This window comes from Gymnoscopelus braueri (assembly GCF_963280865.1).
Source record: "Gymnoscopelus braueri genome assembly, chromosome: 2".
NCBI classification, from domain to species: domain Eukaryota; kingdom Metazoa; phylum Chordata; class Actinopteri; order Myctophiformes; family Myctophidae; genus Gymnoscopelus; species Gymnoscopelus braueri.
The window spans coordinates 27,229,694-27,247,241 of NC_137604.1; the positions used below are offsets into that span (position 1 = coordinate 27,229,694).

The 17,548-nt window shown below is 40.4% G+C and overlaps 2 protein-coding genes across 3 annotated transcripts; one reads left to right on the plus strand and one right to left on the minus strand.

The window, feature by feature from the left end:
* Positions 1-502: 502 nt before the first annotated feature.
* Positions 503-9,253, minus strand: smim14 (small integral membrane protein 14). Its single transcript, XM_080455374.1, has 5 exons — positions 9,094-9,253; positions 7,976-8,070; positions 6,693-6,741; positions 6,405-6,559; positions 503-2,774 (listed from the first exon to the last, which is right to left on the minus strand). The coding sequence occupies exons 2-5, from the start codon at positions 8,048-8,050 to the stop codon at positions 2,736-2,738; spliced, it is 318 nt and encodes a 105-aa protein (XP_080311500.1). The 5' UTR covers positions 8,051-8,070; positions 9,094-9,253; the 3' UTR covers positions 503-2,735.
* Positions 9,254-11,695: 2,442 nt separating this feature from the next.
* On the plus strand, positions 11,696-16,936 carry ube2kb (ubiquitin-conjugating enzyme E2Kb). Of its 2 annotated transcripts, XR_013934201.1 has the most exons (8): positions 11,696-12,011; positions 13,377-13,470; positions 13,621-13,679; positions 13,904-13,986; positions 14,209-14,308; positions 15,273-15,401; positions 15,817-15,888; positions 15,993-16,936. XR_013934201.1 is itself a non-coding variant. In XM_080444888.1 (7 exons), the coding sequence occupies exons 1-7, from the start codon at positions 11,949-11,951 to the stop codon at positions 16,065-16,067; spliced, it is 603 nt and encodes a 200-aa protein (XP_080301014.1). In that variant the 5' UTR covers positions 11,701-11,948; the 3' UTR covers positions 16,068-16,936. The 2 variants fall into 2 exon arrangements, 1 of the variants encoding a protein (XP_080301014.1); XM_080444888.1 differs by lacking the exon at positions 15,817-15,888 and having other exon boundaries at positions 11,701-12,011.
* The last annotated feature ends 612 nt before the right edge of the window (positions 16,937-17,548 follow it).

Below are 17,548 nucleotides of genomic sequence, written 5' to 3' on the forward strand. Positions count from 1 at the left end.
CAATCTTGTTATTTGGTTGACTTTTTTGATTACTTTAGTTGCCATGGAAAGTAGTTCACTGGAAAGATTTTCACCCACTTTGACTGTGAAGCCGTCAGCCTTGCAGAGGTTTATTATGGATCCAAAGAGAATGGATTCAGTTTTACACAGGTGTAATGATAGTTTGTTATCAGGTTCAGGTGCCAGGTGCAGATTTTACCGAGTTCAGAGCAAATTGCAATCACGAGCTAATGTCATGTCGTTCACATATATTAGGGACAGTAAAGGCCCTAGTATGCTTCCTTGCAGAACACCACAGCTCACTGGCAGGAAAATAGCTGCTCTTTTTTGCCTTAAAAAAACGTAACATATCCATGCCTTTTCATCTCTTCCTTTAAAAAAACACAAATACCTCCATCCATTTATAATTGTGGTCATTCTGCTTTGTGTGTACAAGTCTGTTGGTGTGATCATCTATTATCTATCTTGTAAAGTGTTTAAAAAACACACACATACAACACAATACTGCATTCTTATTTATTTGTTATTTTGTAAGGAAAAGTGCATAGTTGAAGCCCTTTCTTTTCAAATAGAATTTACTGTGTAAACTGAGGCCTCATGTGGCACCAGATACACTTGACAAGGGGCTGCATCTTGATCTAAAAAAAACCTAACAGCTTGATTCCCATATCAACAGCCTGCTTCACATCTCCTCACACACATTTTCAAAAAGGTCCAAGAAAAAAAGAAGATTTTTAGACAACAGTGCAGTCACACACAGTTACTTACATGGAGGGGCATAGTTGGCAGTAATGATAACACCCAAAACATGTAGTCCATGGCATATAAAATACAGGATACCAACAGCCTCTGTAGATGATTACAATTAAGTTCAGATCCACTGTAGATGAATTACAAATGTAATATCCTGTGTTTAACTACTTACCCATCTCATTTATAACTAACGCTAAATGCATCCCCAGGTTCCGTTTTCTTCCACGAGGGCTAGGTAAATCTGACCAATTCCACTGCATAACCTACTCAAAGAGGAACATCTTGAATTTAGTTACGAATGAGAAGCCCTGACAAACCCATTTGGACCTATGATGGAAAACATGCTAATACAGAGATTTGTTTTCTTTATTTATTTTTTCTTCCAAATTTGTGTCTTGCGGTTATCAACTTCCTGATAGGTGAGAGATCTTTCCATGTTGGTATTAAGACCACAACCCCTCACATTGGCACCGTTACAAAGAATTGTAGAATGCGCTTCTCACAACTGCCTCCTGTTTATTATTATTATAACTAGAGTGATACGATAGAAAATAAAATGTGCTGAATAAACTTGGGACTTCATCCTTTAATCTAATGCCACACCACAATGATGGTCGGGTATGTTACATGAACCCTGGTATTCTCAAGGCCAGTATTTACATGACAGAATCAGGACAACACACCATCAAAAGGAATAAATGTATTGTTAACAAAAGTGCTAATAAAATGTCTTAGCTACCTGTAAAACAGTGTTTCTATACAAATATTACAGTTTTCTTTTCATCATACAACAGTTTGAATACAGTATATACAAGCTCACAACACGTTGCATTGCGACCCGCTGTGAGCTTGTAAATCTGCTACTTTTTTAAATTTCCATAATTGGGACCCATTCCTAGATTACTACATACACATAGATGAGATTCAGTTGTTTTAAGTGACAGCAGTTAAATCTTAAGGTAAATGTTCTAGTTTACAGTAGACAATTTTCCAGCTGGTTGGATGGTTTAACTCATTGCAGCCTGCATTTCTGCTCACTAAAGAGCAATTCAATATGTAAAAAACAGAAGTGTGTGTATATATTATATATACACTTTTTTTTGGTGGGGGGGGGGGGGGGGGGGGGGCATTTCTGCTTTAATTCTGAGAGCAAAGATGAGAGACAGGAAAGGCCCCCTGTATGTTACGGTATCTTTTAAGAACAACATATAATTCCAGTATATTTCTTCCAGTATTAAAGCTTTGTAACTTTTTTTGGGGAAATATATTAGAACGTTTATTTTCATCAATGTGTTATCAAAACAAATATCATGGTGAAGAGAGCTTCAGGAGTCAAAGACAGATGCACAGCTCACAGTCGCTACTGAACACGGTGAGGTGTGTGGGGAAGCAGGGATTACATTGCAACTGTTAAGTTGCAAACCGGATCTTTTTAAGTATATATACCTAACAACTATACTGTTTGTGAAGGCCCTCGTTTAAATATGCAATTACATTAATCTGACATTTGACAAAATTACTGGCACTATACAGAGTTGTTTGTTACGTCTAAGTGGAATGTTTGTGTTAAACGTTCAAGAACCCTCCACCCTGTATTGCACAGCAAGAACTAGAATAGCAATTTGACTGTCCAGAGAGGAATTCATGGCCACCCCTCCCTTCTCCCCTAATCCTTGTAACACATTCCTTCATTTTGACTTCATGTCTGATTTCGAATAGCTAAAGTCTGCACCATAGTTGGGGGAAAGACATGGTAGTAATTCCATCACAATAAAAATTACTTGACAACCTCTGTTAAACATACCTATCTCAGAAAAAAATCTAACCCAAAAAATTAACAGAGAAAATGGTACTAGAAAAGGAAAAAGCAAAAGTCAAATGAAGGTTGACAGGGAGTTGGTGCAGTCCAGCTCACAGTAACTTGCTAACTGTGAAGGTCCAGTCACAACGGTTGGATGAGCATGGGTTCCCTGGGTCCACTGCTAGTCAATAGGTGGTGCTGGGGGCCCGCGGTCATTGCTCTGCAACCACAGTACAATAACAAATATATAAACAAATAATATATATTACATTTTGTATTTAAAACCGTATTGTATTTGCAAACCGACTCCTTTCATCTTGGACATTAAGGTTTGGATTTATTAACAAAGTAAGACACACTGCCTGACAAGAACAATGGTGAACTTTGTGGACTGTTATAGTATCCAGGCAGGTAGATTTTGAGAACAGTTCTCTTACTAACAAAATTAATGAAAAGTCACTTGATAGATGAACATGGAATACTTAGTTGAGTGTCAGACCAAGCACATAACTCAAGGAATCAAGTCAACAAATGAATAATTGAAGATTATTCAATATAAAGGCTCAAAACTAATATTTGATGGGATTGCAAAGTCTTTCTCAAAACACCACAGCTCCAGATGTGATAAACCGTTAGATCATGCAGCTGCTTCTCTATCTTTAGGACATAATGTTCAGAAATGCTTACTGAACTATAAAGAATATATGGGGAAGTTTGGAGGATTAGAGTTGTAGAAACTGTACATGAAAATGCACAATTCTAAATTTGTTATCCGTACCCAATTGTGAGATGAATGAATAAAACAATGACTTGTCTTTGTACATTTTTAACAATAATGTTGTTAAAATAGAGCAGAGATTTTCACAGACCAAGTGTATAAACAGCTCTCCTAAAGGGTAGAGATAATTTCGGGCCTCTATGCAGCCCTCACATCTAGAGTTCCGGCCGCTATGCAGCCCTCACACCTACAGTACGTCGCACTGCCGATCTGACGAATATGTCTGAGTCATATAGTGTCTGGTAGTGATGTGCGATGACCCGCCCCGCCCCAACCCGCCACGGAACCCAACCCACCTCAACCCACCCCGCAAACCCATATATAAATCTATGGCTCAACCCGCCCTGCGACCCGTGGTGGGAATACATATATATATATTAAAGCGCTCTTTTAAGTACCCAAAGTCGCTTTAAATGTCTACAGTTGCACAACATCGTCATGGGCTAAATAAACAAGCATGTTGTTCAAAATAGTTTTTTTTTTTTTTTTTGCGTGTGAGAGCGGCTGACCCGCTCACCCGCAGCCCGCATAATTGCCTCTGAAATCCTGACTCGACCATCCGCGCCGCGGGTTGACCCGCGGGTTACGGGTCGGCCCGCTCATCACTAGTGTCTGGGGCTTTGTCAGAGTACCCGTTGTACTGTCTGTGTCCCTTTGTGGCCAACTGGCCATATACGGAGATCTCTGTATCTGTCTGTCTACCTGTGTCCCTTTTATGCCCATATATGGAGACACCTGATGTCATTAGTATATGCGCATACCCTGTATATTGGACTGGGCATATTGGATGGATCTGTCGGTCGGATCGGCGGTTCTGGACAACCGCATTATCCAAACGACTCGGCGGGGTCGTTTGGACTACAGATGGTTCAAGCCCAATATTTCTGGGACTGTTGCGGCGAGCCAATGTGCAACCCGAGTTTGAAGTTGGTCCGCCTCGTATATGCACCATATATGGGCATATCGGTCGGATCTGTGGCTCTGGATAGCCGGATCTCCATATATCAGTAGCGTCCCCAGGAATTACATTTAGGACAGGCGAGATTTTTTTCTAAAACCGGCGAAAGTGGCCGTTTTCAAGATGTTTTGGCCATTATCTCTGGAACGGAAGGTCCAATCTGCTCATTTCAAAGCTTGTTGGGTGTGTGACTTTGAGGACATTAAGCACGCAATTTGGGTTTTCTAGGGGAGGCGAGATCTTAGTTGGGCAGGCGATCGCCTGCCCTGCCTCTACAGTGGGTACGCCACTGCCATACATGTCTATATATGGGCATATCGAGTTTGTTTATGCTTATGTCTGAGTCAGAGTGACGTAGCGGTGGTCCGCTGGCCGCCCGGTCCTATCAGTAGCCAATTTAAATATAGGATGCTAGATGCTAAGTGCATGAAATAAAAACTGAGGTCCGTGGGCTATAATTCTCTCTCATAACCTTCACTGCCTGGCTAGCAAGTCAGGGCATGAGATTCTTAAGAAACCAGGTGCAATAGCTCACATTGCTCATAAAATGTCAAATTCCTAGTTATCATTTTCCCTTAACATGACATTTTGGGGTAACAATGAAACAAAAGATTTTGATGCTACCACATTTTGCATGTTGTCTAATCCCTTTCTTCTTTTTTTGAACATGTTACTGTTCAACCAACAATTAGGGCTTGGGCATTTTCTTGGTTTTGTCAGAGAAGAATAGGGGATAATATTACAATCTCTCCTATTGTCACTCCTCCAACCATGGTGGCATGTATCAGGTCATGGAACAGTTTGGTAAAAATGCAACTGGTCAAAATGCAACTTTATGTGGACCGCAGCCTTTGTGCACGAGCGAATGGACATACGTACATGCAAACGGAAATGCCCGTACTCCCACAGCTGTCACTGCATATGTTTTGTTCCTTCTGTCTCATTCTCTGCTATAGAAGATTACTTTTACGATTGGCATTACAGTAACTGTTTAGAAATAAATTGTGATGAGAGATGAAAAAACTATTAGCATACACAAATGTGGAATACTCTCCCTGCTAGAGCTGCAAAATATTTAACATAAGTGTTTCTTATTCTTAAGAAGGGAAATGTGTCACTCAATACATCATAATGCATTTTGGTTACATGTCGCAGTGCATTGAACAGTCACTAATTTTTCACTTCCTGCTGCTTCCAGACTAGATACCAGATAGTATCCATTGGCTTTAACCAGCCTGTCAACACCAGTTCCTGAGCAGTTGTTATTTTCATGTCATTTAGGTGTCTATGTGTCTCAGTAACAGAGAAAGTATGCTCTCAGAGATATGTTGTCCCAAACATCCCTATCATCAGGTCTCCTGAGTCCTGACTGTTGGTGAACAAGGATTGTTGTTTTTTCTTCAAGTTCATTTAACTTTCGCGTTCTGCGTCCTCCTGCATACTAGTTGTCATACTTTTCTCAGTGTGACGTCTCACAATGTTGTTTGATATTGTATTCCTTTGCAACAGCCACTTTTTGCGAGCATATTAGACACACAGGTTTGCTGTTGAACTCAGAAGGAAAAGCATTCTTTCCAGTTGTCACTGAATGTCAAACCTTAAAACCCCAACTTTACTTTTATTTAAATACATTTTGAACCACAGCAGTAAACGTATTTATTGTATTTATTTATTTATTACTGTGCCTCACAACATAGTTTGTGCAAAGTGATAGTGGCAACTCTGACAAGGTAACTGTAATCTATTGTTATGCTAAACAGTGCTAAACACTACAAGCTTGTCAGCGAGGAAGGGACGGGTACAGACAGTGAGAGCGGCAAGCAGTGAGGGTTCGAGTCCCGATCCCGACAGCCTTTGCTGCATGTCACTCCCCATCTCTCTCTCTCTATTTCCTGTCAGCCTACTGTCCTATCAATAATAAAGGCATAAAAAGCCCCAAAAAGCCAAAGCAATTGTGAACAGTTGAACTGAGAAAGTTGAACTGAGAAAGATGACTTTAATACTTATTTCCCATCCTACCAAAAGTAGGATGGGAAGTTATTTAACCTAATTTTTTTCTGCAAGTAAACAAGAAAAAAATAACAAAGAATCAGTGCATGTTAATTGATACTAACATTGTGGGGTCCAATGGGTTTGCCTGCGGGACGTGGACCTCTGAGGCTAGGTGGGCGGAGCACGAAGAGTATCAAGGCCAGCAGCATCCATCCCATAAAAATCATGGGAAGAGTCAGGTCTCCTCCGGCTCCCACTGGCCCACCGGGGGCTGGCACTGTACATACAGAAAGATAGCAATTATCATGCAGTAACATGAAATCTACACTCATGAATGCTTCCTGATATAACATAAAATATGAGAGAAGCAATGCCCAATATGAAACCCATTAAGTAATGCTTATACATACACTCTTGAAGGCACTCTGTGTCTGTGCAGTAGGACTGGGATTGCCTGAGCTGGAAGAGAACATAAGAATGCTAAGACCACAGACAAACATGAAAGCAGAAAAAGAGGTGAAAATAATAATCAGAAGTAAGTGAGTGGTTGGTCTTGGGGACTCGATAAATGACTGCAATGACCAGGGGTTTGGGGCCGGACAGTGTGAAGGTAAGGGATGCGAATGATGGGGGGGCTTGAATGGGAATTTTGGTTGTTTTGATGTGAAGACGGTGGATGACAGCAATTCCACCGCCTCGCCCGTCCAGGCGAGGTTTGTCCATATAGCAGTAGCTGGAGGGAGTGGATTTATTTAGCTAAATGTATTCCAACGTTTTTTTGCCAGGTTTCAGTAATGTGAGGGGGAGGTTGCTTAAAATGTCCCACATTATTGCAATTTCCTAAAAGAAGGAACTGTAATGACTTGACACATCAGCTAACATTAGTTAGTACATCAGACATGCACACACCCAATTCAATTAATCTAGAATGTAATTGCAATGTACAATTGCAGGTACAACAAAACGTGACACACCATCTACTTGATCACACATTAAACATTCAGACAATAGTCGTAACTAGTTAATTGTTTTCCAGAATGCATCTACAACAGTTCTAAGTGATCCCTGACTAAAGAGTGTAGCTGTTTAGAGAAGGTAAATTCCTTCTTCCTGGATATCAGGAAGGCCCCAGGGATGACCTGGGCCAATTGCAGCTTGCCACGTAGACCATGTTACACCGGTGTAATTAAGCCAATGAGGTTGCCTGGCTGCCTGATAAAACTAACCTTGAGGCTCTGTTAAATTGGATGTAGCATTATTAGAGAGAGAGAGAGAGGGAGAGTAACATGAGAGACAGAGAAAAAGGACTGGGGGGAAAAAAATAATCTTAGACTACGACTTTCACTATTAGGTAAAAAGAAGCGACAGAAGCATACATGCTCTAATCTACACCTGATCAAGAGTCAAACTGGTGTGCACTGGGCAGCGAGCCACTCAAGACAAACAGGACCAGGAACCAGGATATCCTGGGTCAAATCGTCTTCTCATTTATTGCTCCCTCCCTCCCTAAGAAAACCTTTCATAAACTTTGTAGCCAAACAAAAAAAATACACACAAAAAAACAAGAATAATTTTTCTTCTCTACACTTCAACTGAAGAAATTGTACTTTGCACTGCTTGTATGACACATATTTTTGATCTAACATTACTTACAAAAAGTTGAATGTCCCTTTCTCTAGTCTACATCACTTACCAGGTTGATGAGCCGTCTCATGGCATACTCATGGGAGCAGATGCATTCACAGGGGTCGAAGCCACCCTCCGCCATGTCTTACCAGAAGGATTCACCTTAGAACAAGTACAAAAGTAAATAGTACTGTAAATACCAGAGGCAAGATGAGAAATGTAATAGAGCCTATACTATTTGTTGTCACTGTCAGTGCTGCTGTGCTATGCGTTTGATAAACACAGGCCAGAGGGTGGAGACAGCTCGGTTTGCAGCCGGGGAATGAGCAAACAATTTGTCATGTACAGCAGTGGTTCAGGCTGTGACCCCCAAAAATAATCATATTTGAACTGGGGACCCCCCAACCTGACAAGCACTTGGAATGTAGTTCCACAGAAAAATATTGTGAAAATAGCAGATCTATAAGCTCACAACGCCTCGGGTTGCTAGGCGTTGTGAGCTTGCAAATAGGCTATTTTTTTTTAAAAAGTGACTCTTTCTTATATTATTTGACAATTTGGCCAATCTTTGACCAATTTCTTTGTACAGTTTGTTGATTACTTTTGATTCAGAAAAAGTCTTTTTCTTTGCTTTCTTTTTTTCCTGCAGGTATTAAAAAGGTTACTTAAATTGTCCCTTCACTGTCATCTGGGGACCCCCCCCGCAAAATAAATAAAAATTAAATTATGTGGGGACCCCCCGGGGGGGGGCCACAGGTTGAGAACCACTGGTGTACAGAGATCTTCCTTCCTAGTTCCTTCATGCATTCCAGGATTTGTTTACAGAGCACGGTCTCTCATCCTGGCTACAGTTTTGGCTACAGAGTTGGAACAGGACAAGGAGGACACATTGAAACAAAAACACTGAAATACATGGAGTAGACTTTGAGACGAATGGGGATTGTCAGCAACCTTTTAGTAAGAAAATCTGTGATTGCAGGATTTCCACGAAACAAAACAATCACCCCCACCAAGTTCATGGGTGTGTGAGGCTACAAAATAGTCCCGAAAACCGGTTTTTCATATCACCACCTAGCCATCTTGAGGGATCAATGCATTTCCGTTTGGGGCTGTTTCCGATCAATCTTGCGTCTGAATTATTAAAACGGATAAGACAACAAAAAGAGACCAGGGATCGTGACTTACTTGAGCGTTGTGAATGTACAATGAAGGCTTTTCCCCCCTTCTTCTTCCTACTCTCCGGACTATAGCGTTGTAACGCGAGACGCCTTCCTCCCAGAGCTCTAAACGGCTAACATGTCATCTGTACGGCAGCAGCTAAATCTCGGGCAGTCTGTTTTGTTTTGTTACACGTGAACCAGGCAGCAGCAGGCAGATGAGAACAGTCTAAATCCCATGGTCCGGAGGGACGGCGGGGTTGGTTGTTGTCACGCAACCGTACGGCGGTTTAGCAGCTCACACATATACAGTGTTTTTAGTAAAGGTATCAATACTTCAATGTTAGAAATACTCTGTTATAAGTAAAAGTACAAAAGTAGTCGCATCAAAATGTACTTAAAGTACCAAAAGTAAAAGTATTCATTGTGCAGAATGTCCCATTTCACACGTTTACAAACATATAAAAATCTTCTGAAAATAGCAGATCTACATGCAAGCTCACAACACGTCGCGATTGTGAGCTTTTAGATACGCTATTTTCAAATGGCCAAAATGGACTGAAATGGGTAAAATTACAAAGTAACTAAGGTTTTCAAATAATTGTAGTCGACTAAAAGTATAAGAGTTGCCTCTGAGATGTAGAGTAGAAGTAAAAGTACTGAAAAATACCTCAAGATTGTACTTAAGTACAGTACTTGAATCTTGAGTAAATGTACTTAGTTACTTTACATCACTGAATATACCTATTTGCAGTGCACACACATGTACACACCCTTTATATGTGTAAAACATTGGTTTAAGGTTCAAAGATGAACATTATGTATGAGCTAAAAGTTTCTTTAAAAGCATAAAAGGTTTTACATTTTTATTAACAAAAAAAAAAAGATGTGTAAAATAGAGAACAGATGGTTGATAATATACCTTTTTGTCTAAGGTATTTGGAATGATACCTGCAGTTCCTACTCACAGCTGACCGTCCATTCGGGCTATGGGGTAGAGACTCTATGTATTGGACACGCGAGACATCCGGGAGCTTGAAGTTTCAACAAGCGCATCTTATTGGTCTAAAAAGGACTCGACCAGATCTCACAGCCTATCACAATAAGGCAGGGGACGACTCGTAGAGAGTAAACAATCAATACAGCTGTCAATCACCCAATGGTAGATTCCCTAACATCTGTATTCTGTACAGTTGTGTAACAAAAGAAACATACATACATACATACATACATACATACATACATACATACATACATACATACATACATACATACATACATACATACATACATACATACAGATTGTGTAGCAATTTGAAGCAATTGTAGAAATATTAGACCTTAATTGTTGAATGTTTAAGCATGTTCTAATCATGTATACCTTATATTTACTTAAGACCATTTTTCTAATATTTTATCATTTAACATTTTGGACAAAATTGTCAATTTTACGTTGAGGTGCCCAGATGTCCCTATGCCCATCGATGGATAGCTGGATAGATGGGATAGGATGGATGGATGGATGGATAACCAAAAAAACGACACACCATATGTTGGGGTAGCCTTTTTTTTTTTTATAAATTACTTTGTAACTGTAGCTTTTTTTAATTATTATCATCAGAATCATATAAAGAGATCAAATGAAGTGTGTGCATGTGGTTAAACCTGTCAATAGTGTTCATAATATTAGGTCCAACAAATTGGACATCTGTCCAAAAAACTATTCCTGTATATTTTAAATCTGTCAAAACTACTGTAGTAGTAAACAGATACAATTAACAAATGTGCCAAAAGTAATCCATTTGGTGGCATGTGTACACTCTCAGAGTTAGATTAACACAGGATTTATTAATAAAATATATGAATAATAAATAACAATAACAATGCCTCAGATTTAGTTCGTTTTTTTTAAGTAGTCAAGGTCGCTTTATGGGACAAACTAGAAAAAACGTAGGTAAAACATATAGACAACATTATTTTTTATAGATTTTTATTACGGGCAGTGAATCACCTGCTTTAACTACAGGAGAAATATCCCGAAAAACACACACAAATCATGTCAGTTCACATCATTGTTCACCATAATGAACATTCCAGCGTCTCCATGATTTAGCTACCATTGAACCACTAATATTTCTAGAGACTGACGCGGGCCACATAGGCTACATACACAATCCAATGCCGCCTCTTGCCGCCTAATGTAGTTGGTTGAAGGGGTGTTTTTATTTTTTATTTTAGATGGAAAGTGAAACGGTAGAGACAAAGATCTAGAGCATGGGTTCTCAAATTGTGGGTCGGGACCCCCGTGGGGGGGGGGGGGGGGGTCTCCACATCATTTTATTTATTGGGGGAGGGGGGGTCCCCTGATTATGGCATCAAAAGTAATCAACAAACTATACTATAAAAACTGGTCAAACCTAGACCCAAATTGTCAAATAATATAAGAATAATATGTGAAAATAGTTGTGAGCTTGTAGATCTGCTATTTTCACAATATCTATCTGTTGTTGATGCATCTCTAAATCGACTACATTCAAAGTACTTATGACGGTGGGGGGGTCCCCAGTTCAAATATGCTTATTTAGGGGGGGGTCACGGGCTGAAAAGGTTTGAGAACCACTGATCTAGACTCTAGAGCAGAGGTTCTAGTGGTGGTTCTAGAATCTCTAGGTTCTAGAGATCTTCCATCCTGGAGAGAAAAGCAGCAGCGATCAGCCGATCAGGAGCCACAAACACACCGGGGGAGAAGCTGGTGTGATCTGGGCGCAGCAGCAGCTCCACACACACACAGACAGGACAGGAGAGAAGAGAAGAGCCAGAGAGGAGAGCAGATCAGCTCCACACAGACAGGGGAGAGAAGAGCCAGAGGAGAGCAGAAGAACCATGGCTAACATCGCGGTCCAGAGGATCAAACGGGAGTTCAAAGAAGTTCTTAAAAGCGAAGAGGTGCGGATCGCTGCGTAGACGATGTTATTCTGTGTTGAAGTGGGGTTCTAATGTGGTCAAATGAAACAACAGTCTGTCATGTCATTTTGTTGCGGTGAACGCTGGGGCTGCTCTCGTACTTTGGCTAATGTTAGCTTTAGCTTGTGTTGTAGATGTTGATGGGGAGGAAGTGAGGCCCTGGATAATAATAGGAGTTGTTGAGCTTGTCTTGTTATCTAAACTGTGTTACGGTTTTATTTGTATAGTTAAGTCGCACCCCCCCCAAAAGAGAGAGACGTGTTTTTAAATGATAAAGGTGTCGTCGGTATACGACGAAGTATCCATTAATGACGAGAAGTGTCTGGTATTATTGTGGTTGGCTAGCGTTAACCTGGCTAGCTGACAACCACTTCATCATCATAACAATATCATGATGTGACAAAAATGCCAGCAGTGCACACCCTTTCTGTCGTAAACGTGTCGTGTTTTTTCCCCCGAGTGTCACGCTCGTACACCTATAAACTAAAGTGGTATTATGTCAGATGAATGTCTGTCAGGTGGTGGGGGGGGGCGTTCATGTAGGAAACACCGAGGATTCACAGGCCTCCCGTTTCATTTACTCCCAACAAACACCATTGCATGTCGCAACGGTTCTCCAACTTTCACATTTCAAGGTCTCCCTTTAACTCTGACTGTATACAAATGGAACCAAATGGACCCGTAAGGGTCCATTTGGTTCCATTTGTATACTGTCATTGTTACATACTTGTGAGGGTCCAATTAGACCCCCCCCCCTAAAGGTACCCAGAGAGTCCCTGGAATCCACTTTGAGAACCACTGGCATGTCGCATATATACTGATGGCATCTGTGACACTCTTTATGAGTCATTACACATGTTTTATAATGCTGCGTTAGATCATAGATGACGTGATCACAAGCTTGTTTTTTGCAGCGTTTGACAGCTATGTCTCGGCTAGTAGCATTAGCCAGTGACAGCTCGTAGTAGGCTAACTTACTAACAAACTTGTCCACATCGACGTAACGTTAATTGATTCGTGGTCGGTGTCCCAAGTTAAATGGATTCGTCCAAGCAAAGGTGAAGCTTTTGTTATGTCACCCTGCAGTCCTTAAACGAGAAATGGGCAGAAGACAAAGTTAACAATTTGGTTTTGCTATGTTGCTAGCTAGCTTTGCACAGAAACTGAAAGGATCCCCATGGTATTTCTATGACTTGTCATCATTGTTAACATGTCAGTAACTGAAACAGTTTTAAGTCAGAATCTGTGATTTTATTAGCAATAGATTATGATCCCTTACTGTGACGACCTGAAACCTGTTCCCCACCAATCTTAATGTCCTAATCACATTTTTGTTCTCCATGACAGACAAGTAAAAACCAAATAAAGGTAGATTTAGTGGATGAGAACTTCACAGAGCTGAGAGGGGAGATTGCAGGTCCACCAGACACACCATATGAAGGTAACATACCCATGTCTTTTTTTTGTACAATTAGCAGTGCTGTGTCCTTTAAAATGACATGCTATCCAATTAAGTTTATTTGTTGTTTCCTCATATGTATCATTATCATCACGATCTATCTAATTGTGTTTCATGTCTTCCCTTCCTAAGGTGGAAGGTATCAGCTTGAAATTAAAATCCCAGAAACGTATCCATTTAACCCACCAAAGGTATGTATTCCAGTTTCACCACTTGCTCTGCAGAAATAATGTCAGCTTTCTGTCCATTAAGCTAACTTTCTCTTAAACACACACACACACACACACACACACACACACACACACACACACACACACACACACACACACACACATCTATGCACACATACTACTCCTATTCTTTTTCTCTTGCATGCTAAAGCATTCTTTCAATCTCGCTTCTTTCTCTCTCTTAGGTGCGATTCATAACTAAGATATGGCATCCAAACATCAGCTCTGTGACAGGAGCAATTTGTCTGGACATTTTAAAAGACCAGTGGTATGTAAACAATGCCTGCATTTAGTGACCAACATCAAACATCTTTCCAGTGTGCTTTATATAATAGACTTGGCAGCACTTCAAATTAATCAATTTTATACTCACTGCCAGTATCCTAACTGCTTTCTGTTCTTTCCTCCAATCGTTTCATCATGACCACTCTATTTATGTCCACCCCTGTCCTCCCATACCCTGTTCCTGTCCTCCCCCTGTTTTGTCCAGGGCGGCTGCTATGACTCTGAGGACAGTGCTGTTATCTCTACAAGCTCTCCTGGCTGCAGCTGAACCAGATGACCCACAGGATGCAGTAGTAGCAAACCAGGTAATGAACAATGTCTAATGCCCGGGGCCTCCCTTTCAACCAACCATACCTTCTCTCCATGTTCAAAATCAAACAGGTTTGGTAAGGTTGTTAAAGTTGCAAGCTAAAGTCCATTTATACCCAGTGTTGATGGTTGACAGGTCTAAAATGGTCAAGGATGAGGGAGAGTACTAGGAATGAAATGTTGAAGACAAGTTATATTAATTGTTGCTTGAAGATATGACGACTGAACCCCCTGAATTGCAGTGTTACAACAGCAATTAAACAAATTCACCCAGCGGTGAAAACCCTGCTTGCACTGTACTATGTCTTTTGATGCCCTTGATTTTGACAAATTTATTTTGTAAGATTTATTTTGCAATTTGTATGCTTTATTTCAGACAGGAGAGTGTAGGGAGACAGAAAACCAGAGAGAGAGAGAGAGACATGCAAGACAAGACAGGGGTCGAACCTGAGTCCTCACGCTCACTAGGAGCATATGGTTTGTCCGCCAGGCATCCGCCCTTGATCTTTTTGACCCAATAGTGAATGATCTATTCCGTACTGATCATTTCCACCAAGTGTACCACCCACCTGTTCTGTATTTTGACCATGACCTTGATTGTGACCTTGGTTTTTGAGCTTTTTGACCAAAAACATAACCATCTCTCGGCCATCGAGTTCTTTTGGAAACAAATTCAACATTATATCAAACAAACATGCAGAACTGATTGTTGCGCTGGAAGGGTAGATAGAAGTTATTTAGCTAAGATTTGCCCACAACAGGTTGAATGCAATCTTTCTCAATCTGGTTTGTGAAGAAACTAATATTTGTTGGTACTTTGAGTCCCACTATAATAGAGTAAAGCAAATGAATAAAGGCTGCACACATTTCTCAATACCAAAAAGTTATGCATGTTTTTATACGCCAAAATCTTTTGGAAATATGTCTTCTTAGGATGTCATTTTCTCTCTGCTCCCACAGTTTAAGCAGAACCCAGAGATGTTCAAACAGACAGCACGGCTGTGGTCTCACGTGTACGCAGGCGCTCCTGTTTCCAGTCCCGACTACACGCGTAAAATAGACAAACTCTGTGCTATGGGCTTTGATAAGGTCAGTATCACTTTGTTTCTCAGGCTAAATTAATATTGAATGAAGCATGGTATGGGATAGCTTAATGGGTTTAGTTTCAAGGCACCCTTATTAAAGCTTTACAGGGCTTGTTGAGTCTTATTGCAAAATACTAAATGCCAATACGACTGATTTATTAACCCATTAAGACTGGGAAAGCCTATACGTTGTTATACCTTTAAAACCGGGAAAGCATTTGTGTCATTTTAGATATTGCTATGTTAATAACGACAGAACTTTTTTGAATAAAAACTAGAAGGTTTTCTGAAAACTTAGGTTAGGATTTTGAAGGCGTTTTTTCAAATCGGCCTCGGGTCTAAATGGGTTAAGATTTTGAAAGGGGCATGGTGTGAATATAAACCATCTCTTTCTCTGATGTTTCAATGAAAATATACAGGTATAGAGAAGGGGTGCATTACATATTTTATGTTAACAAGAGGAATGCCAACCCCTCTCCTCCCTCCTTCAGGTCATTACCTCAAGTTAAAACAACTTTGTATGTAGTAGTGGGGAAGGTCACTGTTTGATGTAGCGTTTGATCACACACAAGTAATTTTTTTTCCTCCCTTCCAGAATGCAGTAATAGCGGCCTTGTCTTCAAAATCTTGGGATGTGGAAACGGCAACAGAGCTGCTCCTCAGCAACTGAGTCCCAGCCAGGCTTGATGGTCCCCAACACCCACTTCTCCCGGTTGCCATTTCACCATTGCCTTCCATTACATTGAAACTCCCGCCAACCACATCCGTCAAACTGAGCCTTTTTTTTTCTCTTTTTCTTTTTTTGAGAGGGGGGGGGGGGAGTGTTGTCACAAGTTTGTATGCTATAAACTTGTCACAAATAGCACCACAATCGCCAATATGCACACCACCTTGCTGCCTACTGTCTCTCGCCATTCATTACTCTTCTCCATTTGAATTATGTATATTCTTCCACTTTGAATTTCCACTAACTTAAATCATCATGTCCCACCCAAAAAGAAATCAGAAAAACCTAAACATGACGCCTTTTATGACCCGCTTTTTGTTTTGTTGGGGCACTTGGCACAAGATTGATTCTGAAGTTTAATTCTAAAACTTTTGACAGATTTCCTGTTACTGCAAGGAATGATTACTGCCACCACCTGGTTAAATTTTAATCTGTAGAATCATCCTAAAACAAAAGGGAAACCCCTCAAACTGCACTTCCTGTACATTGTCAGTTATTTCATCCCAGTTGGCCGTTTGTCAGAGTATTCTTTTGATGGACATTTAATACCCTGACTAAAGCCTTGATTGGGCTAAATAGATGCTGTTGTGGTGAAAGGGTGGTGTGTGTGGGATTTCCTTACTGTTAGAGAAGTCCAACCCCTGCAAAGGTGTGGATATGGTTTTTAGGGTCTAATCTATAGAAGCAGACAATGGCATACAAACATACATGCATTCTCTTAACACCTGCACAGCAGGAAGAAAGTTATCTGTAAATAGATATATAAGTGTGTAAATTTGAAAATAAATTGGGATATACTTTTCTTTCTTACATGGCATTGTAAAACAAATTATTTTAAATATGAACTATACCTAGTTTACAAATACATGGAGATATCTTTTTATCCTTTTGTGGTCCATCAGTCCTACCTTGCTATACCTAATGTCTACCTTTTGCTTTCTAAAATGATTTCCATTTTATTCCAAGTACATTTGAGTGGCCGAGACTGTGATATAGTGAGTGGCACAGACAATATCCTGGTCCTGATTGTATTGCAAGGGGGTTACAGAACAACCTGCCCAGGCTGCTAGGCCCTGAAATATCCCATTTCTAAAGTAAAGACATACCACCTTCTCCGCTGTACCCCTAACCTTTTCTTGTGTCTGTACTTCTTTGCACGTTATAGTATGTTGCCTTCTAATAGGTTTTCCTGGCCAAGTTACATAGTTATCTAACTACTGGCACCCTTCTTAGAAGTGAACTATAATAGTGCTAAAGGCTTATCCAGTTCTACTGTATAGCAGCCACCTCAACGGCTACGAAACTAACCACTAGGCACATCCAGTGTGGTATAGCTTTGTGGAAATTGAAGCTTTGCTGTTTATTTTACCTCAGTATGTTGCTGAGAAATCTCATCCTGAATAGATTTACCTAGAATCAATAAT

Excerpts from the sequence above, each read along its gene's own strand:
- ube2kb (XM_080444888.1), top strand. The coding sequence starts at position 11,949 with ATGGCTAACATCGCGGTCCAGAGGATCAAACGGGAGTTCAAAGAAGTT. Across the intron at positions 13,471-13,620 it reads ACCAGACACACCATATGAAG|GTGGAAGGTATCAGCTTGAA; the intron begins GTAACATACCCA and ends TCCCTTCCTAAG. Across the intron at positions 13,680-13,903 it reads ATCCATTTAACCCACCAAAG|GTGCGATTCATAACTAAGAT; the intron begins GTATGTATTCCA and ends TCTCTCTCTTAG.
- smim14 (XM_080455374.1), bottom strand. The coding sequence starts at position 8,050 with ATGGCGGAGGGTGGCTTCGACCCCTGTGAATGCATCTGCTCCCATGAG. Across the intron at positions 6,742-7,975 it reads TGAGACGGCTCATCAACCTG|CTCAGGCAATCCCAGTCCTA; the intron begins GTAAGTGATGTA and ends GTTCTCTTCCAG. Across the intron at positions 2,775-6,404 it reads AACCCATTGGACCCCACAAT|AGCAATGACCGCGGGCCCCC; the intron begins GTTAGTATCAAT and ends CTGTGGTTGCAG.